The sequence below is a fragment of the Puma concolor genome, chromosome A2 (assembly GCF_028749965.1).
Source record: "Puma concolor isolate L17-30 chromosome A2, mPumCon1.1.hap2, whole genome shotgun sequence".
Taxonomy (NCBI): domain Eukaryota; kingdom Metazoa; phylum Chordata; class Mammalia; order Carnivora; family Felidae; genus Puma; species Puma concolor.
In genome coordinates this window covers 3,194,501-3,213,397 of record NC_141668.1, presented here as the reverse complement: position 1 = coordinate 3,213,397, position 18,897 = coordinate 3,194,501, and the positions used below count along the sequence as shown (strand labels likewise).

The 18,897-nt window shown below is 57.9% G+C and overlaps 1 protein-coding gene across 5 annotated transcripts in view; it reads left to right on the top strand.

Moving 5' to 3' along the window:
* The window catches only part of DPP6 (dipeptidyl peptidase like 6), a 949,260-nt gene extending 939,266 nt beyond the window's left edge, over positions 1 to 9,994 (top strand). For all 5 annotated transcript variants that reach the window (XM_086685604.1, XM_086685609.1, XM_086685602.1 and 2 more), the window contains exons 21-26: positions 2,437 to 2,491; positions 5,030 to 5,141; positions 6,513 to 6,571; positions 7,377 to 7,449; positions 7,540 to 7,613; positions 9,658 to 9,994. In XM_086685604.1, the coding sequence (XP_086541730.1) occupies positions 2,437 to 2,491; positions 5,030 to 5,141; positions 6,513 to 6,571; positions 7,377 to 7,449; positions 7,540 to 7,613; positions 9,658 to 9,804 (520 nt within the window). In that variant the 3' untranslated portion in view covers positions 9,805 to 9,994. The remainder of the gene's footprint in view (positions 1 to 2,436; positions 2,492 to 5,029; positions 5,142 to 6,512; positions 6,572 to 7,376; positions 7,450 to 7,539; positions 7,614 to 9,657) is intronic.
* The last annotated feature ends 8,903 nt before the right edge of the window (positions 9,995 to 18,897 follow it).

The window sequence follows — 18,897 nt, the reverse complement described above, 5'->3', positions numbered from 1 at the left end:
CTTGTCACCGTGTTAGTCCGCCCTCCCCCAGGAGACGATGCATCTTGAGGGCTGGAGCCCATCCCCCCTGGGCCTCTGCAAATCAGCAAGGAACCAGACTCAGAACACGCTCCATTAAGAAAGACACCCATGGGGCGCCTGGGTGGCTCAGTCGGTTAAGCGTCGCACTTCGGCTCACGTCATGATCTCGCCATTTGTGAGTTCGAGCCCCGCATCAGACTCTGTGCGGACAGCTCAGAGCCTGGAGCCTGCTTCGGATTCTGTGTCTCCCTCTCTCTCTCTGTCTCTCAGAAATAAATAAATGTTAAATTTTTTTTTAAAAAAGAAAGCACTCCGATGGGTTCTGCCTCTGCTTTTCACGAGGCCTCAGACAACCCCAGTAATAAAAAAAGCACTACCTGCATGTGAAATCGGGCTCTCCTTAATTTGCAGTTCTATTCACCATAAAAAAATCATCACATGGGATTTGCTCGGTTGGTTAATGAAAATAGAAGCACAAGATAATAAAAATATTTGATATTGGAAAAACAACCACTCTTGGAAGACTCCAGAAAAATGAGGATCATTACCAAGGTTTCTGGCATTTAGATCAAGAAGTAAGTGGCCAGGTAATTAGGTGAAGGCATTGCCAGACCCTGGGCCGCCTGTGGACTTGGAAGCAGAGCTGAGAAAGGAAATCCAAGGTGTTTTCCAAGTTGGAATGGAGCCCTTTGTGGTGCACATCACCCACACCACACTCCGTGGTCCCCACCGACTGCCACGTGGATCCCAGCAAGTGTGATCTGGACGTCCAGCCGTGGGGCAGCATCCTCGTGGGGCCCCCCGGCGGGCTGGTTGTGAAAGCTGGCTGAGCCAGAGCATCTCACGTGTGCCCAAATGCACGTCTGAAAATCCAGGGTTTGGGTCTCCAGGAGGAAGTCAGGGAACTTGCAGAAATGTCCCTGCTGGGTCCAGATACGTGGGCAGAACTCTGCAGCCCACGACCCAGTGTGTGTGTGTGTGTGTGTGTGTGTGTGTGTGCACGCGCACATGTGGACCTCCACATCCCGAGTCTGGCAGAGGTGATTGGAGGTCTACGGGGCTACCCTATGACACCCACACAACATTTTTCAAAAGCAAGTTTATTAAAGTGCTGTAAGTCCCCAGGGCTGGAGCATCACAGTTGAGGTGTGTTGCCTTTTCTCTCACTTGAGTAACTTTCTGTGGACCTACTTGTCGTATCTCTCCCTTGTTTCCGGATCCTGCTCACGCTGTTAGTATTTCTGTTCAAATGCTGAGACACATTCGTAACCTGTCCACTGCGGTTTTCTTCTCTTTTCTGCTCCTGTGGGGCTGGTCGTCTCAAGGACCAGCTTCAGCTGTTTTCGCCACCTTCCTCCGTCGGAAAAGTCGGGGACATTGCTGCTTCAAGCTGGGCCCTCAGCCCCCAGGAACTTGTGTCCATTTACCTTGGACATTGGCCATGGAAGCGCGGTGCTGACCACGGAGGACTGGCCTTGTCCTGGGACGCGGGGTGGGGGAGTCATCTTAAGGAAAAAAATTGTCTCCGAGGGCTGGTACCCAGAGTTTTAGACACCCTTCAGGCTGAGAAGGGCGGTTATCAGGGATGGGGTGGCTCCAGCCTGCCAGCAGAACACAGAAAACAGAAACAAAGGAATAACCCCCAAGAAGCAGGTAGAAACCGACGGAGCAGTGCAGGGAGGGGCTCTGGCAGCGGGGTGTATGCGTGGAAGGAAGCAACTTGCAGAGATCCGGAAAGCAGCCGGTCACGTGCCAGCAGGTAGCGGGACCCCTGCTGCTGAATTAGGGCCCGGAAACCAGGAAGATTCCCGTCATTTCGTGGGGAAAAGGGGTGACCGGGGAGAGCAGTGAGACTCTGGCAAGGGCAAGGCAGGGCCCGGACAGCGCCGGGCAAGGCAGGAAGCACAAGGCAGGGCTGAGTCTGCCACCGAGCAGGTGCGAGACAGGGACCCCCACCTGGGAGTTGGGGACAAAGGACATTGCAGGTGGATTGGGAGCCCAGCACCGTGGCTCCAAGCACAGAACCAGAGTGTCTGTTCTCCAGGCCAACCCCGCAGGACACGCCCAGAGTCTGGGGTGGCTGGAAGCCACATGGTCCAAGCGAGGGGCAGACTGGAGCAGAGGACAGGGACCCAGCAGGGCCTGGTCTCCGGATCGGCATCAGCTGCTTTGCATTCCTGGCTCTCGGTCGGCAAGTTTTACACACCTGGACAGCTCCTGTGAGGGCACTTTGAGGTTTCTAACATGGGCAAGCTACATGTGCGCTGAGTAGAGAAAAGCAACAATTACCTTCGAATTCCGATACTTCCTTTGATTTACATGGGGGGTCTTCGTGCCTGAAATGGTGGGAAAGCACGGCTCTGGGCCACCATGCAGGTGCACAGTCACTCAGCCCTCTCTTCTTTGGCCTTGCAGGATGATGCTGAAGGAACAGTACATCGATAAGGCGCGTGTGGCCGTGTTTGGGAAGGTGAGCCTGTGCCCAGCACCCATCCCATCGAGAGCACTGCCATCACCCAGGCCCGGTCTGATTTGCTCAGAACGTCTCTCGGCCGGTGCTATGAGAGCAGCTACGTTTTTTTAAGAGCGAGAGGTTGGACGCTTAGCGATTCCAGCAAGGGGAGCCACCATTTGGCCAGCTTATTTATTAGAGTTTCACTCTCTCTGTTATCTAGAAGGAAAGAAAAACAAGCCAGGTTCATTAGGTTCCTAGTTACTTTTCTTATGCAAGCCCGCCATGGTGCCTGATGTGGTGCCCCAGGAAACGAGGGAACGCAGGAGCCTTTATTTCCGCGTATCTTTTATGTGCACTAGTCAGGTTAGCTGACGTGGAAGGAGTCGGCAGTTCATGTTCCTCGGGGTGGCCCAGCTGGTGCTGTGCAGGCCCCGGGGCTGCAAGGCAGGCCTGTGGGGGGCCACCTAGTACCACCTGGGCACACACTCCCCCCCCATTCTTAGACAGCCTGGATCCGTGAGCCTTAGACTTCGCAAGGCACAGGCACAGATGGATAGACACAGATCCATCGCCCCTCCGAGGGGACACTCAGAGCACAGGCCCTCGGGGAGCACCTCAGTGACTGCAGTGCAGGTGGAGACTCGAACGGTAATCGGTAATCACAGGACTACCTCTAATGTCATCGCCTCCGGACCTTCCGTGCCCAGCGTTCTGTGGGGCCAGTGTACAGTTGAGACGTGGCACCATGGGCGGGTGACCCCAGACACCCCTCCCACACCCCCGCTGGCACCACCAGAGGTGAGGCGGTAAAGGGGAGGGCCCAGGGGCTTCTCTCTCAGGCGCAGCGTTCTGGAGCTTCATTCCATGCTGGCGGAGACCCACTCACTGCCCGAGAGGGGCTCAGAGCCAGTCGGATCATCTGTAGGCATAACTCTGGGCGTCGGCATCTATCACCCACCCGCACCCACCCGGGAAAGTTGCTGCCCTATGGACTGCCTGCCGGGTCACGGCCCCTGGCCTGGGCCTGTCTCTGTTCAGTGCTTGCTCCTCCTCAAACACTCACACAGCCTCTTGAGACGGGCTTCTTTCACTGAGCAGTACACGTTTAAGGCTCTTCTCAGGGCTCCATAGCTCGTTACTTCTCTGCACGGAGTAATAGCCACGTACCACAGCCCATTGGTCCGTTCACCGACTTGCGAGTTTTGGCAATTATGAATGAAGCTGAGGGAACCCTCCATGTGCAGGTTTTTGTGCGGATAAAAGTTTTCCCCTCCTTTGAATAAATACCAAGGAGCACGATTGCTGGGCCACAGGGTAAAAAGCGTGTTTAGTGTTGTAAGAAATCCCCACGCTGCCTTCTAAAGTGGCTGCCCCGTGAGGCATCCCAGCCGGCAGTGAGTGAAGGTTCCCTGTTCCACGTCCTCACCAGCATTTGGTGTTGTCAGTCCACACTTTTTTTGAAAACAGATGGCAGAATGACTTTAAGGACTTCCAGATTCCACTGACAATGAAAATTATTAACCATAATAATATTGAGCATAGAGGTCATAACGGTTATTGAGCATAGAGGTCATAATATTGAGCATAGAGGTCATAACGGTTAATTCTACAGTGAGTTTGGCACAGCACGGGCTACACACAGAGTCTCTGTCAGGTGTATGGCTCCTTCACACTCGATCCTCCCGCCCAACACACACACGTTCACACACCCACACACCCACATGCACAACACATACACCCACACCCCCACACGCACGCCTTCCCATACAGAACACACAGACCCCCCCGTGTACACTTACGCGCACACTCATGCACACACAGTCACGCACACACATACTCCCTACACACGCACACACGCCCACACAACACCGTTAGCAGCCCCCATATCCTTAACATACCTGGCTGTCTCGAGCCCGCGCCCCTGTCCCTTCCCACCGCCGCTCATCACAGCATCTCATCTGTGTCCCACTCCTCTGGGATCTGGAGACAGAGCACATCTGAACCAAGCAGCCTTGAAGGTGCCCGTGGCAGGTAGCCTGTGACGTTTCACTCTCCCCGGAAGGCCCGCGTTCAAGCAGGGGCCTTGCGTGCCAGCCCCAAGGTAGAGGGACCGTAGGACGAGAAGGACCTGCCGTGCCCCCTGTCGGCCCTGAGCCGGGCACTCTGGCCGACCAGCCCCCGGGCCCTTTGACACAGGCTCCTTGTTGGCCCCTGACGGTCACCTCACGTGGCTGGGTCCGCTGGAGTCGGGAAGGCAGCTCGAGGCGCTGCAGGAATATGCTGGTTCGGAAGGGGCCTGACGAGAACCTCACGCGCAGCTCCTGACCCGCGACCGCAGCTCCCGTCACGTGGCTCCCACGACCCCAGGCCCACAGACGGGAGGCGTGCCTCATGCAATATCTAACTGGCAAGGTGTTTGCCTCTCATCCTTTTTTGCTTTTTGGCAGAAACTACGTGACAGTGGCCGCTGAGTCGCTGACCTACGTCGGAGGCTGTTGTCGTGACAGAATCCTCGACGCGTTGCCCACTTGTCCCCCTTTCTGTCTCTCGCAGGACTACGGCGGGTACCTGAGCACTTACATACTCCCAGCGAAGGGTGAAAACCAGGGTCAGCTTTTCACCTGTGGCTCTGCTCTCTCTCCAATAACAGACTTCAAGCTCTACGGTAACGGTCTTGACGCGACGAGGCCCCCACACGGCCCCATGCCTCCCGTCCCGCCACACTTCCCCTGCCTCCCTTGCTTCATGCACCCACGGTGGGTGGGAGGCGACCTGGGCTAATGAGAAACCTGGACAGAAGCCTGGGAAGGGGAGGGAGGGCTTCCAGTCACTTGTTTGAATGAAACCGGTCAACCCCCCGAGACCCGTAAGTCACGTTCCCGACACACGAGACCAGGAGCTCGAGACCCACCCAGGGGTCCCCTGGCCGACCCCTCCCCGGTGCCCCATCTCAGCACCCGGGACCCCGTGGACTGTGAGGACCTCTGACTCCTGCAGCCGAAAGGCTCACAAAAGACACGTTGACAAAGTGCTCTAATGCCAACTTGAACTTGTAGTCCCAGCACTCCCCTCCTTCAAACACGTAATAATTTAAAATTCGTTTTCCCATGGGAATACATGTAATGTATTTCAGATTTTTTTCAACTCAGTGAGACTTTCTTAATTTTTTTTAATCATGCGGGTTCAAAGGTGCCTGACTCGGATGCACATAAATGTACCATCCTGCACCTTGATAGGTCACAGCCGCAGGTGGGGGAATCCTCCAGTGCCGTCTCCACTTAATTAAGGGTGTCCCTGTGACGCCTGGGTGGCTCGGTCAGTGAAGCGTCCGACTTCGGCTCAGGTCACGATCTCACTGTTTGTGGGTTCGAGCCCCGCGTCGGGCTCTGTGCCGAGAGCTCGGAGCCTGGAGCCTTCTTCGGATTCTGTGACTCCTTCTCTCTCTGCCCCGCCCCCGCTCATACACATTCTTTCTCTCAAAAATAAACAAACAGTAAAGAAACAACACCGTCAAGTCAACATTAAAAAGAGAACGAAAGATCCCCCCTGCCCCCTGCAGAAGTGTTTGGTGCTTCCTCCAGCCTGACTTTGCCGACAGGCAGACGTCAGACTCTCACCCAGGACTGGACGCAGACATGCCTAGTGTTTAAAACCAAACAAAACAAAAACAGAAAAGGAGCAAATCCTGATGGCAGTCTGCTCTTCGGGATCTGTAGCCTTTCCTGTATTTGAAACAAAGCGAGGGCTTATCCTGCTCACGGGGTTTCAGAGTCACTGTTTCACGCGGTTGAGGTTTTGCTGTATCGCTTAAAAGCCAGCCACCAACTCTGAGACACTCGAATGTTACCGGGGTGCTGTCTGATTACCTGCGTGAAGCCCCGCAGGCTGAGGCGGTGTTTTAGAAACAAACGTTTGCCCTGAAAGCGTGGGTGAGCCCACCCTCCCTGCCCCAGCCCCCTGCCAGGGGCGTCCCCGCATCGGGGGGCTCGGCACCGGCTCCGCTCGGGTAACCCTGCCCCCCTCTTCTCGTTTCTAGCGTCTGCGTTCTCCGAGAGGTACCTGGGCCTCCACGGACTTGACAATAGGGCATACGAGGTACATGTGGGCAGGACGGGGAATCGGGCGAGCTCGGGCCGCCCCTCCGGAAATCCTCTCTCTCACGCCCCTCTGGCCCCCGGCCCGGTTCTGGGACCCACGCTCCCTGCCCGGGCCTGCTGGGCTCCCCCTCTCCCCCACCAAACTCGCTCTGAGAAAACCTTCCACCGGGCCGTGAACCCTGGTGACCGGGGCCTCTCCCGGGTCTGTCCGCTTTCCCTTTCTGGCACCCGAGAGGCAAGGAGGGGAGTTAGGAAAGTCTTCGGACGGGCAGAGGGTCTGTCCCGGGCTCCACGGTCGTCGGCACGGGTGACTGCCGGTCCCCTCATCCAAGGCTGGTTCTGCTTTGAGGAGATAAGCCCCTGGTTGGGCTACAGAAAAGTTCTCCGATACCACCTGCCAGGCCATAGCCACCGAAGTGACTCAGTGCAGGTGTCACCTGGGTGTTTCTTCAGCGGGGTGAGGGGGGCGTAAGGGGGAGGCCGGACTTCTGTTGCCCGGAGGACCTGGCTTCAAAGCTGGGATTTGCGCGTGGACCACGGGACTCTCTGGCCGGGGTGTCACCTCCCAGTGGCACCGGCTGAGATGGTGGCCCTCTGGGGCCACCTGCCGTGGGCGGAAGGGAGCTCTCCTGTGCCCTCTTCTCTTCCACCCCTTCCTCCTCCTAAGAGGAGCTCATGCAGGGAGGCTTCTGGCACGCTCCGTGCCCTCCCCTCCCCTGCGAAGCCCCCGCTTCTCCCGGGACGAACACCTCGCTGGCTGCGGTGAGGCCCGCTAACTCTGTCCCCTTGCCCTGCCTGTGCAGATGACCAAGGTGGCTCATCGAGTGTCAGCCCTGGAAGAGCAGCAGTTTCTAATCATTCATGCAACCGCTGACGGTGAGGACCGGGGACACTCATTCTCTGCATCGCCCCTGATGGTGTGCTGGGTTTAACCCATACTGTCCTCTTTTTTGTTTTCTTTAACAGAAAAAATCCATTTCCAGCACACGGCGGAGCTCATTACACAGCTAATTAAGGGGAAGGCTAATTACAGCTTACAGGTACGGTATTTGCACACCCACTCTGTTCCACGCTTGGAGAGACACATTCTTCTCGTGGAAAAGGAACTGATTGGTATTCCGTTCATCCCGTGTCTGCAGACGCACCCGTGTCGCGGCTGTCAGAGACAGGCCGGGGCACGTCGGGCCAGACGAGTTAGCGCGTGCTTATTTTCTCCACTAATTGATGCTGATGGCTCGGTTCTACACTCGAGCTGTGTGCAAAACCCCTGTAGCACCCCCCCCCCCACCCAGTCCCGCGGTGAGCAAGGTCAGGACAGCCACCACACCGCCACGGTGAGGCTGGTGGTGTCCCTGGCGGGTGACAGTGGGACTGTTGTCCCAGTGTTGACCAGAGCAGCATCCTGGGGGCCTTGGGGGGCTTTACACGTGCAGGTCCTGAAACTTCTCTCACTGGCCTCCTGCCAGACAGTACCACACATTAACTAAATTCTGGAGGAATGTTCCAGAATCATCTGTGGCTGAGCAGCCATTAGAGTGCTACCCTTCCCATGAAACGTACTCACAGCCTCGTTCTCCCTGGCATCCAGTACTGGCCCAGCAGCTCAAGGCTGGGCTTTTTCCAGCAATGCACAGTGCTGCTTCTGGAAACATCTTCTGTTTCCTTCTTGACCAGGGGTTCCCTTTGGCAAAAAAGACCCCGATGGTCTTTTCACGTCCAGGGATCAACGGGAGATTTCCTCCCCTAAGCACCCATCAGCCCTCAGACAGCACCGGCCCCAGCACCGACCGCTGCCTGCCTTCTGTCTCCAAGCCCCTGGCCTTCTGGCATCGCTGTCTTGGAGGGACACGTGTGTCCCTGCAGTGAGGGGGCTTGGCCTGAGCTGCTGAAGGGGGAAGAGAGGACTTGGTTAATGTGACCTCTGAGCTCACTTTGCAAGTGTTCAGATCGCAGTGAGTTTGATAGCTGCCGGGGTGTAAATACATTTTACGCACCTAGCGCAGCCGTGGTGGGTTACAGGGTCAGTCTCCGTGTGTGGGTGTGGATCGCTCACCCAAGAGGCAGACTAAGCGAAATCGGCAAGCTTTTGAGCAATATGCATTGTAGACCACACTCGAGACAGCGAAAGGGATCCACGCCCAGCACCGGGCCTGCAGGCACAGCAGAGGTTTTCACAGATCCTCAGTGAATTTGCAACAGTAAGCAACTCCAGAAAAGGGCACAGGGACAAGGGACCCAGGTAGGAAGAGACGTGCCTCCTGCTCTGTGTCCTTCTGTACCACAGACATTCTACCGTATACATAATAGCTCACTCCCATCAGTAATAACTACTCTAAAGTAACGGTGAATGCCCGCCTCCAGAGACACAGAGGAAGACAGGATTCAGAATGCGGGAGGCAGCAGGTGTCACGGGAAGAAAGTGGGCTTCCAGGTCAGCGAGACTTGGCTTTGAGTCCCTGCCGGAACAGGTTCCTTTGCGTGGAAATGGTGTGGCGCCTCTAGGATACGGGGACGGCCATTCACATCGTCTTCTTCGCGTTCCCCGTGTCCTGGCCTCGTTCTAAATGCTTCAGGGAGCATAACGTTTAATCCTCACAAAACGATACGAGCCGGATTCGGTCACGGTAATCATCTCCACGTAACACAGCTGGAAACTGAGGCCCAGGAAAGTTACCTGCCCACGGTCAGAGGGTGAGCCAAACGCGTGTGGCCGGGCCCCAGAACACAGCAGCAGGATCCGGCCTGTGAGGGTTGTAGAGAGAGCACAGAACACTTCCCGTGTCTTTGGGGATCCTGGGCCCTGGGGCCCTGGGCCGGAGCCTCTGTGGTCCCGGACCTCGGATCTGTCCTTGCTGCAGATGCAAACCAGACGGACGGCATAGACGGCACCGAGTCTGGTGACCAAAGTGTGGTCTAATTTAGGCACCCGGTGCCCTGAGTGCCCTGATGCCAGCACTGGAGGGGTTTAGGAAATCCATTGCTCGGGCCGACTCCAAGCCGCGTGCGGTGCCCGGGCCGTGCTGGGTTTGGGGGGGGGGGCCGACCACCCCAGCGGCGAGTGACCTGTCCCCGCCTTCCCCGCAGATCTACCCCGACGAAAGCCATTACTTGCACAGCGCCTCCCTGCACCAGCACCTGTACCGGTCCATCATCAACTTCTTTGTGGAGTGCTTCCGGATTCAGGACAAACTCCCCGCAGCCACAGCGAAAGAAGAGGAGGAGGAGGACTGACCCGGGAGCCAGAGCCAGAGCCAGCCCTGAGCACGGCGGGGGCTCCCCCTGGAACAGTGTGCGGCCGGGACCCTGCCCCCCTCTCCCGCAGAGGCCGGGCCGGGGCAGCAAGTGTGATTTCCATAGCATGTGTCCCGAAGGCGGTTTTGCTTCAGAAACCAGCTCCTTCCCAGGCCGAGACGCGTCATCGCCCCCCGAGGGCCCCTCCCCGCCGCGCCTGGAGCCGCCGCCGCAGCAGCATCGCCTCCTCCTGGCCCCAGGGTGACCGGTGCATCCCCCGGCCCCTCCCCAAGGAACGAAGGACGGACAGCAATGCAGAAACCGGCCCTTAAATCCCAGCTCTCCCGCAGTAGCGCAAAGACCCGCCCTGGCCAGCGGCCGCGTCCACATGAGCAGTTTTCCACCCTGTCTGATACACCCACGCCATGGAAACGACTATAGCACAATCATTTTAGCAGTACTTGTTCATAGATCGGCTCTCTCCTTTCTGTAATTCGGAGACCCGGCGTTGTCAGGGCTGAACCCGGTGTTCCCGTAGCTTCGCTAATGGTTAACCTTACGGAATTAATTCGTATTTTTCTATGGTTTTTACCTGGCACTGTCTCGGGTCACGGGCTGTCTCTCCTTCTTTGTGTCTCTCCTTCTTTGTGTTCTTTCTTGGCTTTGTTTGCTTTCTGTTCTTCGGTCCCCGTGTAGGCTTTGCACTTGTTTGGATAAAGAAACACATCAGAAGCAACAAACTGCTCTCTCCTCAAGATTGTCTTGAGACTTTGTGCAGAAATTTCAAAAACCTGAGGGGAACGAACATCCAGTACTACACTAAAAAAAAAAAAAAAAAAAAAAAAATCCTAAATAAAACTTCTTTCCCACGAAGCTGCATTGGGATTTGGCTCAGACTCGCACTATCCACGTATGTCTTGTAGCCTTTTTCCCCCTGATACCTTGTCAAGGCTTTTCAGATGGCATTTGGTTAAAAAAAGGTAAAAAGACTAAGGGTGGACTCCATCCCCAGGTCTGTGCGCGTGTTCAGGGGACAGGCCAGGGAAGCCTAGGCGCGGGCGGTGGCCTCCCGCCCCGGGGACGGCTCGGTGGCCCCGCCACTGTGCGCCAGCAGCCTGTCCACGTGTCACACACCCTCCGATGGGACGAGCCCCCGGTGCTCCCGGTGTCTATTTCATTTCGTTGTATATAAAGACGGGATCGGGCCCCGGCCCTCCACCAGCTCATTTCGCCTGCATGCCGCCGCTCTGTGGCTGACCCGCACTCCCCACCAGTGCCAGTCGGAAATGCATCGATCACTCTTGTTTCCCTCGGAGCTCGTCGACCACCTGAACGGCAGTACTGACCTCTCCAGCGTCCGGTCCTGCCGGGGGGGCCTTGACGTGCCGTCGGCAGAGATTTGTCCGCGTCGCTTTTCGGTGTTTGAGGGCGTGGGTCTCGTCTCCGCGAGTTTGCAATGTGAGTTGCGGTTAGCGCCATTGGAGGGTCTCCGTCACCGGATTTTTTCGGGTGAGACGTCGTCACTTGCGAAAAGGACGACGCGTGAGCAGCCGGACCGCTGTGAGTGCTACGTGACCGTGCTTTCGCTGTTCTCAGCGGGCTTGACCGACTGCAAAGCCGACTAGGTCCGACAGGGGAAGCCAGCTGTGGCCGCGAGATCTGGCAGGGGGGGAGTGAGCATGTGGCATACTAGCGTTTGTTCATCCATGGAATAAAACATTATTTTACCACTCGGATAGCTCTTTTCTTGCTTATCCTCCACCATCTCTGCTTAGGAAGTGTGCAAAGCGTCAAGTGTCTCAAGGTACTTACTGAGCCCCAACCATGGATGCATGTCCCCAAGAGCCTGGTGGGCGGCAAATAAAAACCGCACCTGTGGCAGTGGGGTACGGACGGAAGGACAGGACCACTCGAATATGTCAAAAGTCCCAAACCAACCAGAGAAAATGAATTTCAGTCGCGTCTTTAAAGTTTTAGGGTGAGGACACAGAGCTATTCCCTAACACTAAGAGCAAACCTGTCTCTCAGTCGAGACCACAGCATTGCCCGCTAGAAAACTAGGAAAACCTCCATCTCGGTGGCATTCCCTGGCACACGGGCTGCCTCGCTCTCAGAGGTGTGCACGAGGGGGTGGGGGGCGGAGCTCTAGCCTCACTGGCCTGAAAACACGCCCCTCCCTCTCCTGCCTGACTTAGCAGTATCCGAACGATGATTTTGTGAAGGCTTGATTGCCTTCTGGAAGCCCTGTTAAAGCCCCAGTGTCACAGAGGGACTGGAAAGCATTTCAGGCCTCCTCTGGCCGTCTTCCGTTAGCATGTGGTGTGAGTTCTTAGGATAATCACAGGAGACACCGGGAAGCCTGGTGAGATACTGGATACGCAGACAGAGGATGTCCCCAGATCATATGTAAACACAGAGCTCTGACCCCCAACCCACGGCCACCAGTCGGGGAAGCCAAGCCACGGTCTGCAGCAACCAGCCCCAAACGGCCAGGCCTTGATCAACACCCGCCAGCTTCCCTCGCTCTCACCCCCACCTCCAACTTAGGACTGACGGGGAAAGCCAAATACACCCCCCCAACCAACCGCCTAGGATTCTGCTTCTGGTCAGCCCTCCTGACTTCCCCACGCCCACGGCCCCCAGCGGGGCGCACCTGACCCCCTTTTCCATGGTGCAGCTCCCCTCTGCCAGCTCGGAGTCCCCCCCCTCCTCCCGCCCCAGCACAAGGGATGGAGACTGAGCCCCGGAGCTCCGCGCTCCAGCCGGCTGGGAGCTCGTGGCCCTGCTCTCTCTCATGCTGGTGGTGTCTTAGTCCGCTCAGGCTGCCGTGAGAAAACCCCACAGACGGGGCACTCACACAATGGGAATGTACTTCTCACAGTCTGGAGGCTGGAAGTCCAAGATCAAGGTGCCGGCTGATCCCGTGCCTGGTGAGAGCTGTCCTCCCCGTTCATAGATGGCCGCCGCCATCTGGCTGCGTCCTCACAGGGCAGAGAGGGAGGGGCCGGGTGGGGGAGGGCGCTCTCTCTTCCTATCGGGGCGCTAACCCCACCATGGGGTCCCACCCTCATGACCTCATCTAAGCCTAATTTCCTCCCAACGACCCCACCTTGTAAAACCACCACCCTGGGGGTAAGATCCCAACCTACGAATTTGGGGAGGATACAAACATTCCGTCCCTGGCAGGTGCTTTTTTTTTTTTTTTTTTTTTTTTCAACGTTTATTTATTTTTGGGATACAGAGAGACAGAGCATGAACGGGGGAGGGGCAGAGAGAGAGGAGAGAGAGGGAGACACAGAATCGGAAACAGGCTCCAGGCTCCGAGCCATCAGCCCAGAGCCTGACGCGGGGCTCGAACTCACGGACCGCGAGTTCGTGACCTGGCTGAAGTCGGACGCTTAACCGACTGCGCCACCCAGGCGCCCCAAGTGCTCTTTATTTAGTTTCCGGCTGGCAGAAAACAGGTGTTGGAGAGGATTTGCTGAGGAGCGGGTGGGAGCCCTGGGGGTCAGGAGGAGGGAAGGAGGGGGAGGAAGGGAGAGGGACAGGGACACGAGGGGAGAGAGGGAGGGAGGGGGTCCAACCCCGGGGACACTGCCTCCGAGCGGGGCTCCCCAGAGAGTCGGGATGGGCCCTCCTGCAAACCACAAGCTGCAACGCTGCCATCGGCCCCCGAGCCCCGTCACTCACTGCACGGATCGGATTGGGGAGCTAGAGCCCAGGGGAGGCAAGGTGGCTGCCCCCCAACCCGGAAAGGCAGCAGCACTAGGTGCTTCTTCCCCTCACTGTTTTCTCGTGGGGAGAAGCTCCAAAGGCCAGGTTCCCGAGCCTCACGGGCGCCGCTGGGGCTCTCGGCCTCGCCAGCTCTGGGGGCCCAAGCCCCCGGCCAGCACGGAGCCGGCCTCGGTGGAAACGGGTGTCAACGTCTGGGTTCCGAGCAAACCCCAGGTGGGGCCTCCTTGCTAGGAAGTCTCGCGTTGCATCAGCGGTGGCAGTTCTGCCGTTCTGTTTCCCGGGCTGGGATCTGGAGCGACACAGGGGAGCGGAACGGCCCCAGTCAGCCGCACCCTCTACAGCGCGGCCCTCGAGCCGTGGTGCTCACCAGAACCCGCGACGGCGCTCTGCAAAGTAGACCGGAAGCCCCAGGACACGGACTCGCCCGTGTGCACCCGTCTGCACTTGAGAGGCACCACGCTGAACGCCGCGGCTCCGGCTGGTCTCTCTGCCCCAATTCCCCTTGAACCCAGAACCCACCACCTCACAGAGGCTTCCCATTTCCTGTGGGCCCGTGTCCGAACTCCTGAATCATACCTTACAGTGCCCCCAACCCCCAGGCCCAGTTTATCTCACAGACTTCCCCTCCCCTGACTACCCTGCACACGCGGCCCGGCCACGCGGACAGGCTGTCCTCTCCCTGCGCGAACCCCACACGCCCCTGACCCTACACGCGCTAGCTGCCTTTACCGCGACTTCCCCTTTCACAATGATTCCCAGCCGCTCGGACACCCCGGCCTGGATCATCGGCGGCCGTCCTGTGCAGGCAGGGAGCTTAGCTGCTCGCTGCCCTCTATTTACCAGATGCACTATTTACCATGACAGTCAAATATGTCCCCCAACATCGCCCCATGTCCCGTGGGGAACAACATCACCCCAGTTGAGAGTCAGATCTGTTTAGATGCTAGGCCAGGTTCACGGGCTAACTGAACAACTCTGCACTTGCCCAACCCTGGGAGGCGGCATCGCCTTGGACCTCACAGCCTACGTGTCTTACCTGCCTCGTCTTAGGGCCCAGCCTTACTGCACAAAGCCTTCCCTCGCTTCTGTTCTGGAAGGTGTCGAGAGCTCTATGCCCATAGAGAGTTTATTCTGACTCGTCAAATATCTGTTTGCTAGATCTGAAGCCCTGGGAGGGCTCTGCTTCTGCTGGGGCTCCTGAGGCCTGACTCCTGTGACCAAAGAAGACTGCCGAGGTGACCGCGGGCCTCTCCAGGCTGGGCCGTTACAGGTACTGAAGCTTCTGCCTCGTCTCTGGGATCAGGCTGTGAGGACGCTCAAGCAGCCCCAGGTGAGGAGCTGAGGTCTCCCCCCACAACACCCAGGACGCACAAGGGCACCGCTTTGGAAGTAAGTCCTCCGGCCCCATCAGTCCTACGGAGGCTGGTGGCCAGAATCTGCCAGGCAGGCCACGCTCGAGTTTCCAACCCTTAGAAACGGAGCTGATAAATGAGCATTACTGTTCCCGCCACTGAGTTTGGAGTAATCTGTTACATGGTGTCTGATAATATAACCCTGACCGTCCCCCTTCCCGTTAGCTATGGAAGAAGCTGGGGATGCACGGGATGCCCCATAGATGCCGCAGACTCCCCCCCCCCCCCCCCCCGGTCTGGCTAAGGGAGTGGCCCCAGGCATCAGACACCTGCTCAATCAGGAGACATTGCCAGGTGGGGGGAAGCAGGCCGGTGGCAGAATTCCCACAGACACTTTCTACTAGGCACCCTCGTTCTTGTCTCCCTCTTCCTTAGAAATGGGCCCCCAAGTTTTAGCTGGGCCCGTGGACATGCAGAGGAAAGAAACACAACTTCCGGCCTCCTTTGACTAACCTCTGGCCGCTGAAATGCACGTGCAAATGCCAAGAGGAGGCTCCCACCATCCCACCTTAAGAGGCCGCAGGTGAGCACCCTGTCCCCTCACCGTCCTCTGTGTTCCCTCGGGGCCAAGCAGACACCCGTCCGTGACGTGGCTCCCACACATCGCTGCGAGCACAGCTCAAACCTCTAACGGGTGCTGCAGAATGTTTTTGTAAGGGCTGGCTATTCCAGACAACAAAGCCCTCGTGCTGGGCAAAGGCAGACGACATCACAGCCGTTCGCTCTGCACAGAGCAAGGGCCGCGGCAACGACCTTGATGAACATTTATCGAAAGCTTGCTTGGTTCCAGGCACGGTTCTGTGCACGTCATGCGGATCCACGTACAATCCTGACACGATTCACACATCGATCTACAACGCCCTGTGATGCTGTGTTCTTGGCTACATTTCGCAGACCAGGAAAGAAAAGGAACAGAGAGGTGTGGGCACTGGCCCAGGTGAAGGACAATGGCTAGCTGCCAGAATGAGGCCCCTGCCTCATTCTTCTCCAAAGGGGGCTCTCACTGGGTCCTAAGCCAGAGTTTAGCCCTATCTGGGCACGGGTGACCTGTGACCCATTGTGACCACCAAGCACTTGAATAATAGGTTTGGTTTTGGTTTGGGTGGTGCCGATTGGTTTGTTTTGGGGGGAAAGAGGACAGGAGGGGCCTTCTGCCCAGGCGCCTGGAGAGAAAGTGACTGGAAGGCTCTAACTCTGTGACAGGAGCTCAAGCCAGAGCTGATGGGCCTATCTCCCGGGAGAGAGGCCGGTGAGGAGCTTGGGAGGTGGGCGTTCTCCCCACTTCAGCGGGAACCCACAGAGCATCCATCCGGTGACCCCTCTGGGGGATCCGGGGCCACCCTGGCAGCCCAGGGTCTGCAGCCCGTGCTCTGTTGGTCGACGTGGCCGGACCCAGGGTCGTGAAGGGCTCCAGAGGGGACACGCTGCCCCGTATGTCTGGACAGGCCACACACACAAGCGGGGCGGGGCATCTGTCCTGCCGATCCTACGGAAGCCCTGTGCCGGTGTCTGTGCTGGGCTCTCTCCCAGGCACTCTTGGAAGGGTGTTCTCAGAAGGCGAATGTCCCAAATTAAGACGGCAGTGGGCAGAGCCAGTGACATATAAATCACTGCCATCCATGAGACCCCAGGGGAGCTTGGGGTCTCTACTGTCATGGGTCAAGTAGATTTCGCTGCCCGTATTCCTTATGGGGAGGGGGCACCTTAAAACCAAATATATATAGCAAACTCATTGACTAAAAATGCACCAGTGTCCCCAAATTCTGCTTTTGAATGCAAGCAGATTGTTGGAGTTTTATGCCTCCGATTATGTTAAGAAATGTATAGTTTCTAAATAACCATTTTTTACAGGCATCTTACTATTGTCTACAAGTCAGAATAATGATTTGTTGAATGAGCTATTCCTGCGCTCAGACGAAGAAGACAGCCCGTTGAGCTGGACGCAGATGACCGTCTCGGCCGTGTGCTGGGAAAGCGCGTCTCCGGGAGAAAACCGTTACAAGCGCCCGTCTGTAGCGTTTGCGGATTTCTGTGCCGTAAACACTTCTATTGCCGCTAATTTCAGAGGGTCAACCTAACATCCCTGAAAACAGAGCTGGACCGCGACGGGCAGGATTCCTTCTTGCAACACCTTCTGTGAGGAGCAGCGAGCTTCTCTGGCCGCGGACCCTTACATCTGGGGCCACCGTGGGAAGGGAGGGGGCAGGGCTCCTAGATGGGCCTGAGGATGCTTGCACTGGGAGAAGCTTCTGGCCGGGTCACAAAACCACACGCTCCATCCTGGCCGTGGTGTCCTCAGTGGGTTTGGGGGGGGGGGGGTGATCTTCCACAGATGGACCCAGCATCTTGCCACCTGATGTCAGGCCGTCTGGGGACAGGGGGAGTCTTTCTTTCTTCTGTGTCAGGCAGAGTGGGTAGAGATGGGGCGCGCGGCGGCTGGGAAGAGGCAGGGGTGACCTCCCCGTGATGCGGGGGACGGAAGGAGGCGGCACTGATTATCCTCCTTCAGGAGCCAGCAGCGGGCCGTCCGGGGGCCCCGGGGAGGAGCGGACCGCGGGGAATAAGCCTCACAGCGCAGCACCGGCTCCACCAACGTCACGATGCACCACAGCTGTCGGCACTTGAGCACAGACGTCACAAACATTCCTTCAAACATTCAGCCACTGCGCTCCGTGAACTCGTCCACCGCCTGACAGTGACCCCCCCTCCCCCCTCCCCATCTCATCACAGTCTGGGGAACTCGGTGCCACTCGTGAGGACCCTCGGGCAGCCCTAAGGGGTGGCAGGAGGGGAGGAGCAGGAGGGGAGGAACGGAGCCCCCCCCCCCCCCCGCCAGCGGATTCCCCCACTCGGGCTGCTTCCCGGCTGAGAGCTGGGCTGTGAACGTGAATCAGAGCGTCCAGCCAAACCGCAGCCGCATGCCCGTCCCTCAGAATCCAGACGATAAATGCTTGTGGGTTTTAGTCGGTAAATGGTGGGTTATTTGTAACACAGCACGGGCAGCCCATACAATCCCAAACGCTCGTCATCTGAGCCCCTGACACACGAGGAAGCCGTCTGTCTGGACGCCTCGCTGGCCCCATGAGTGCCCGGGGCTGGTCGTGAGGCAGGCGGGCCCCCTGCTAAAATGAAAACTCCTCCCGTCCATGAAGGTGCGCTCGGGAGCAGGACAATCCAGATGCTTCCGCAGGTTCCGACAGGCCTTAGCAGAGTGCCCCGTGCAGGAGGCCCCCGCCCTCCCTCCGGCCCCCGGGGAACTCCTCCCGGGTCTTCACACACGAAACTGAAGGCCTTTCCACTTTAGAAAGTCGCAAGATGCACCCTCATGACAAGCAGGACAGGGCGAGCGACAGCACACAATTGGGTCTGAGCAACCAGCCGAGTGAAGCCACCGGCTGGGCCCGCGGCAGCCGGACGCGGCCAGAGAAACGCAGCCCCCCCGCCGCTGCCCTGCTCCGTGTCGTGTCATCCAGCTCTGACTCTGCAGGGAGTCCCCAGTCAGCTCTCTGTGACATCGGCGAGTAGGCGAGTAATGGCGCCTCTTTTGCCTGCGGTTTTCTATGGTTCCCGCGGAGAAAGGGGAGGGCGGGGGGCTGCCGGCTTTGTGCCACGTTGCGTCAGGGCCTCACCACGCCGGGCACCAGGTGGCCACTGATAGGTAGCCAGGAATGTGATGGCAAACCACTGCGTTTGGTGGCTTACCCACCCGATTTCCCATCCCCCACACTCACTCAGGGCCAGGACAGCTGGACGGATGCAGTTCTGTCCTCCGTGAGCTCGGGGAGCGATGCTTGTGCCCGGCGTCCCGGGAGCTGCTTCGCGGGGGTGGGAGGGCGGTTAGAGGGGTTGGGGGGCCCCCAGGCCGGGTGCGAGGGCCGGTCACCTGCCCCGCAGAAAGGACAGCTGCAGTGAGGAGAGGCCGTGAGGACCAACAGGTGGCGCTGGT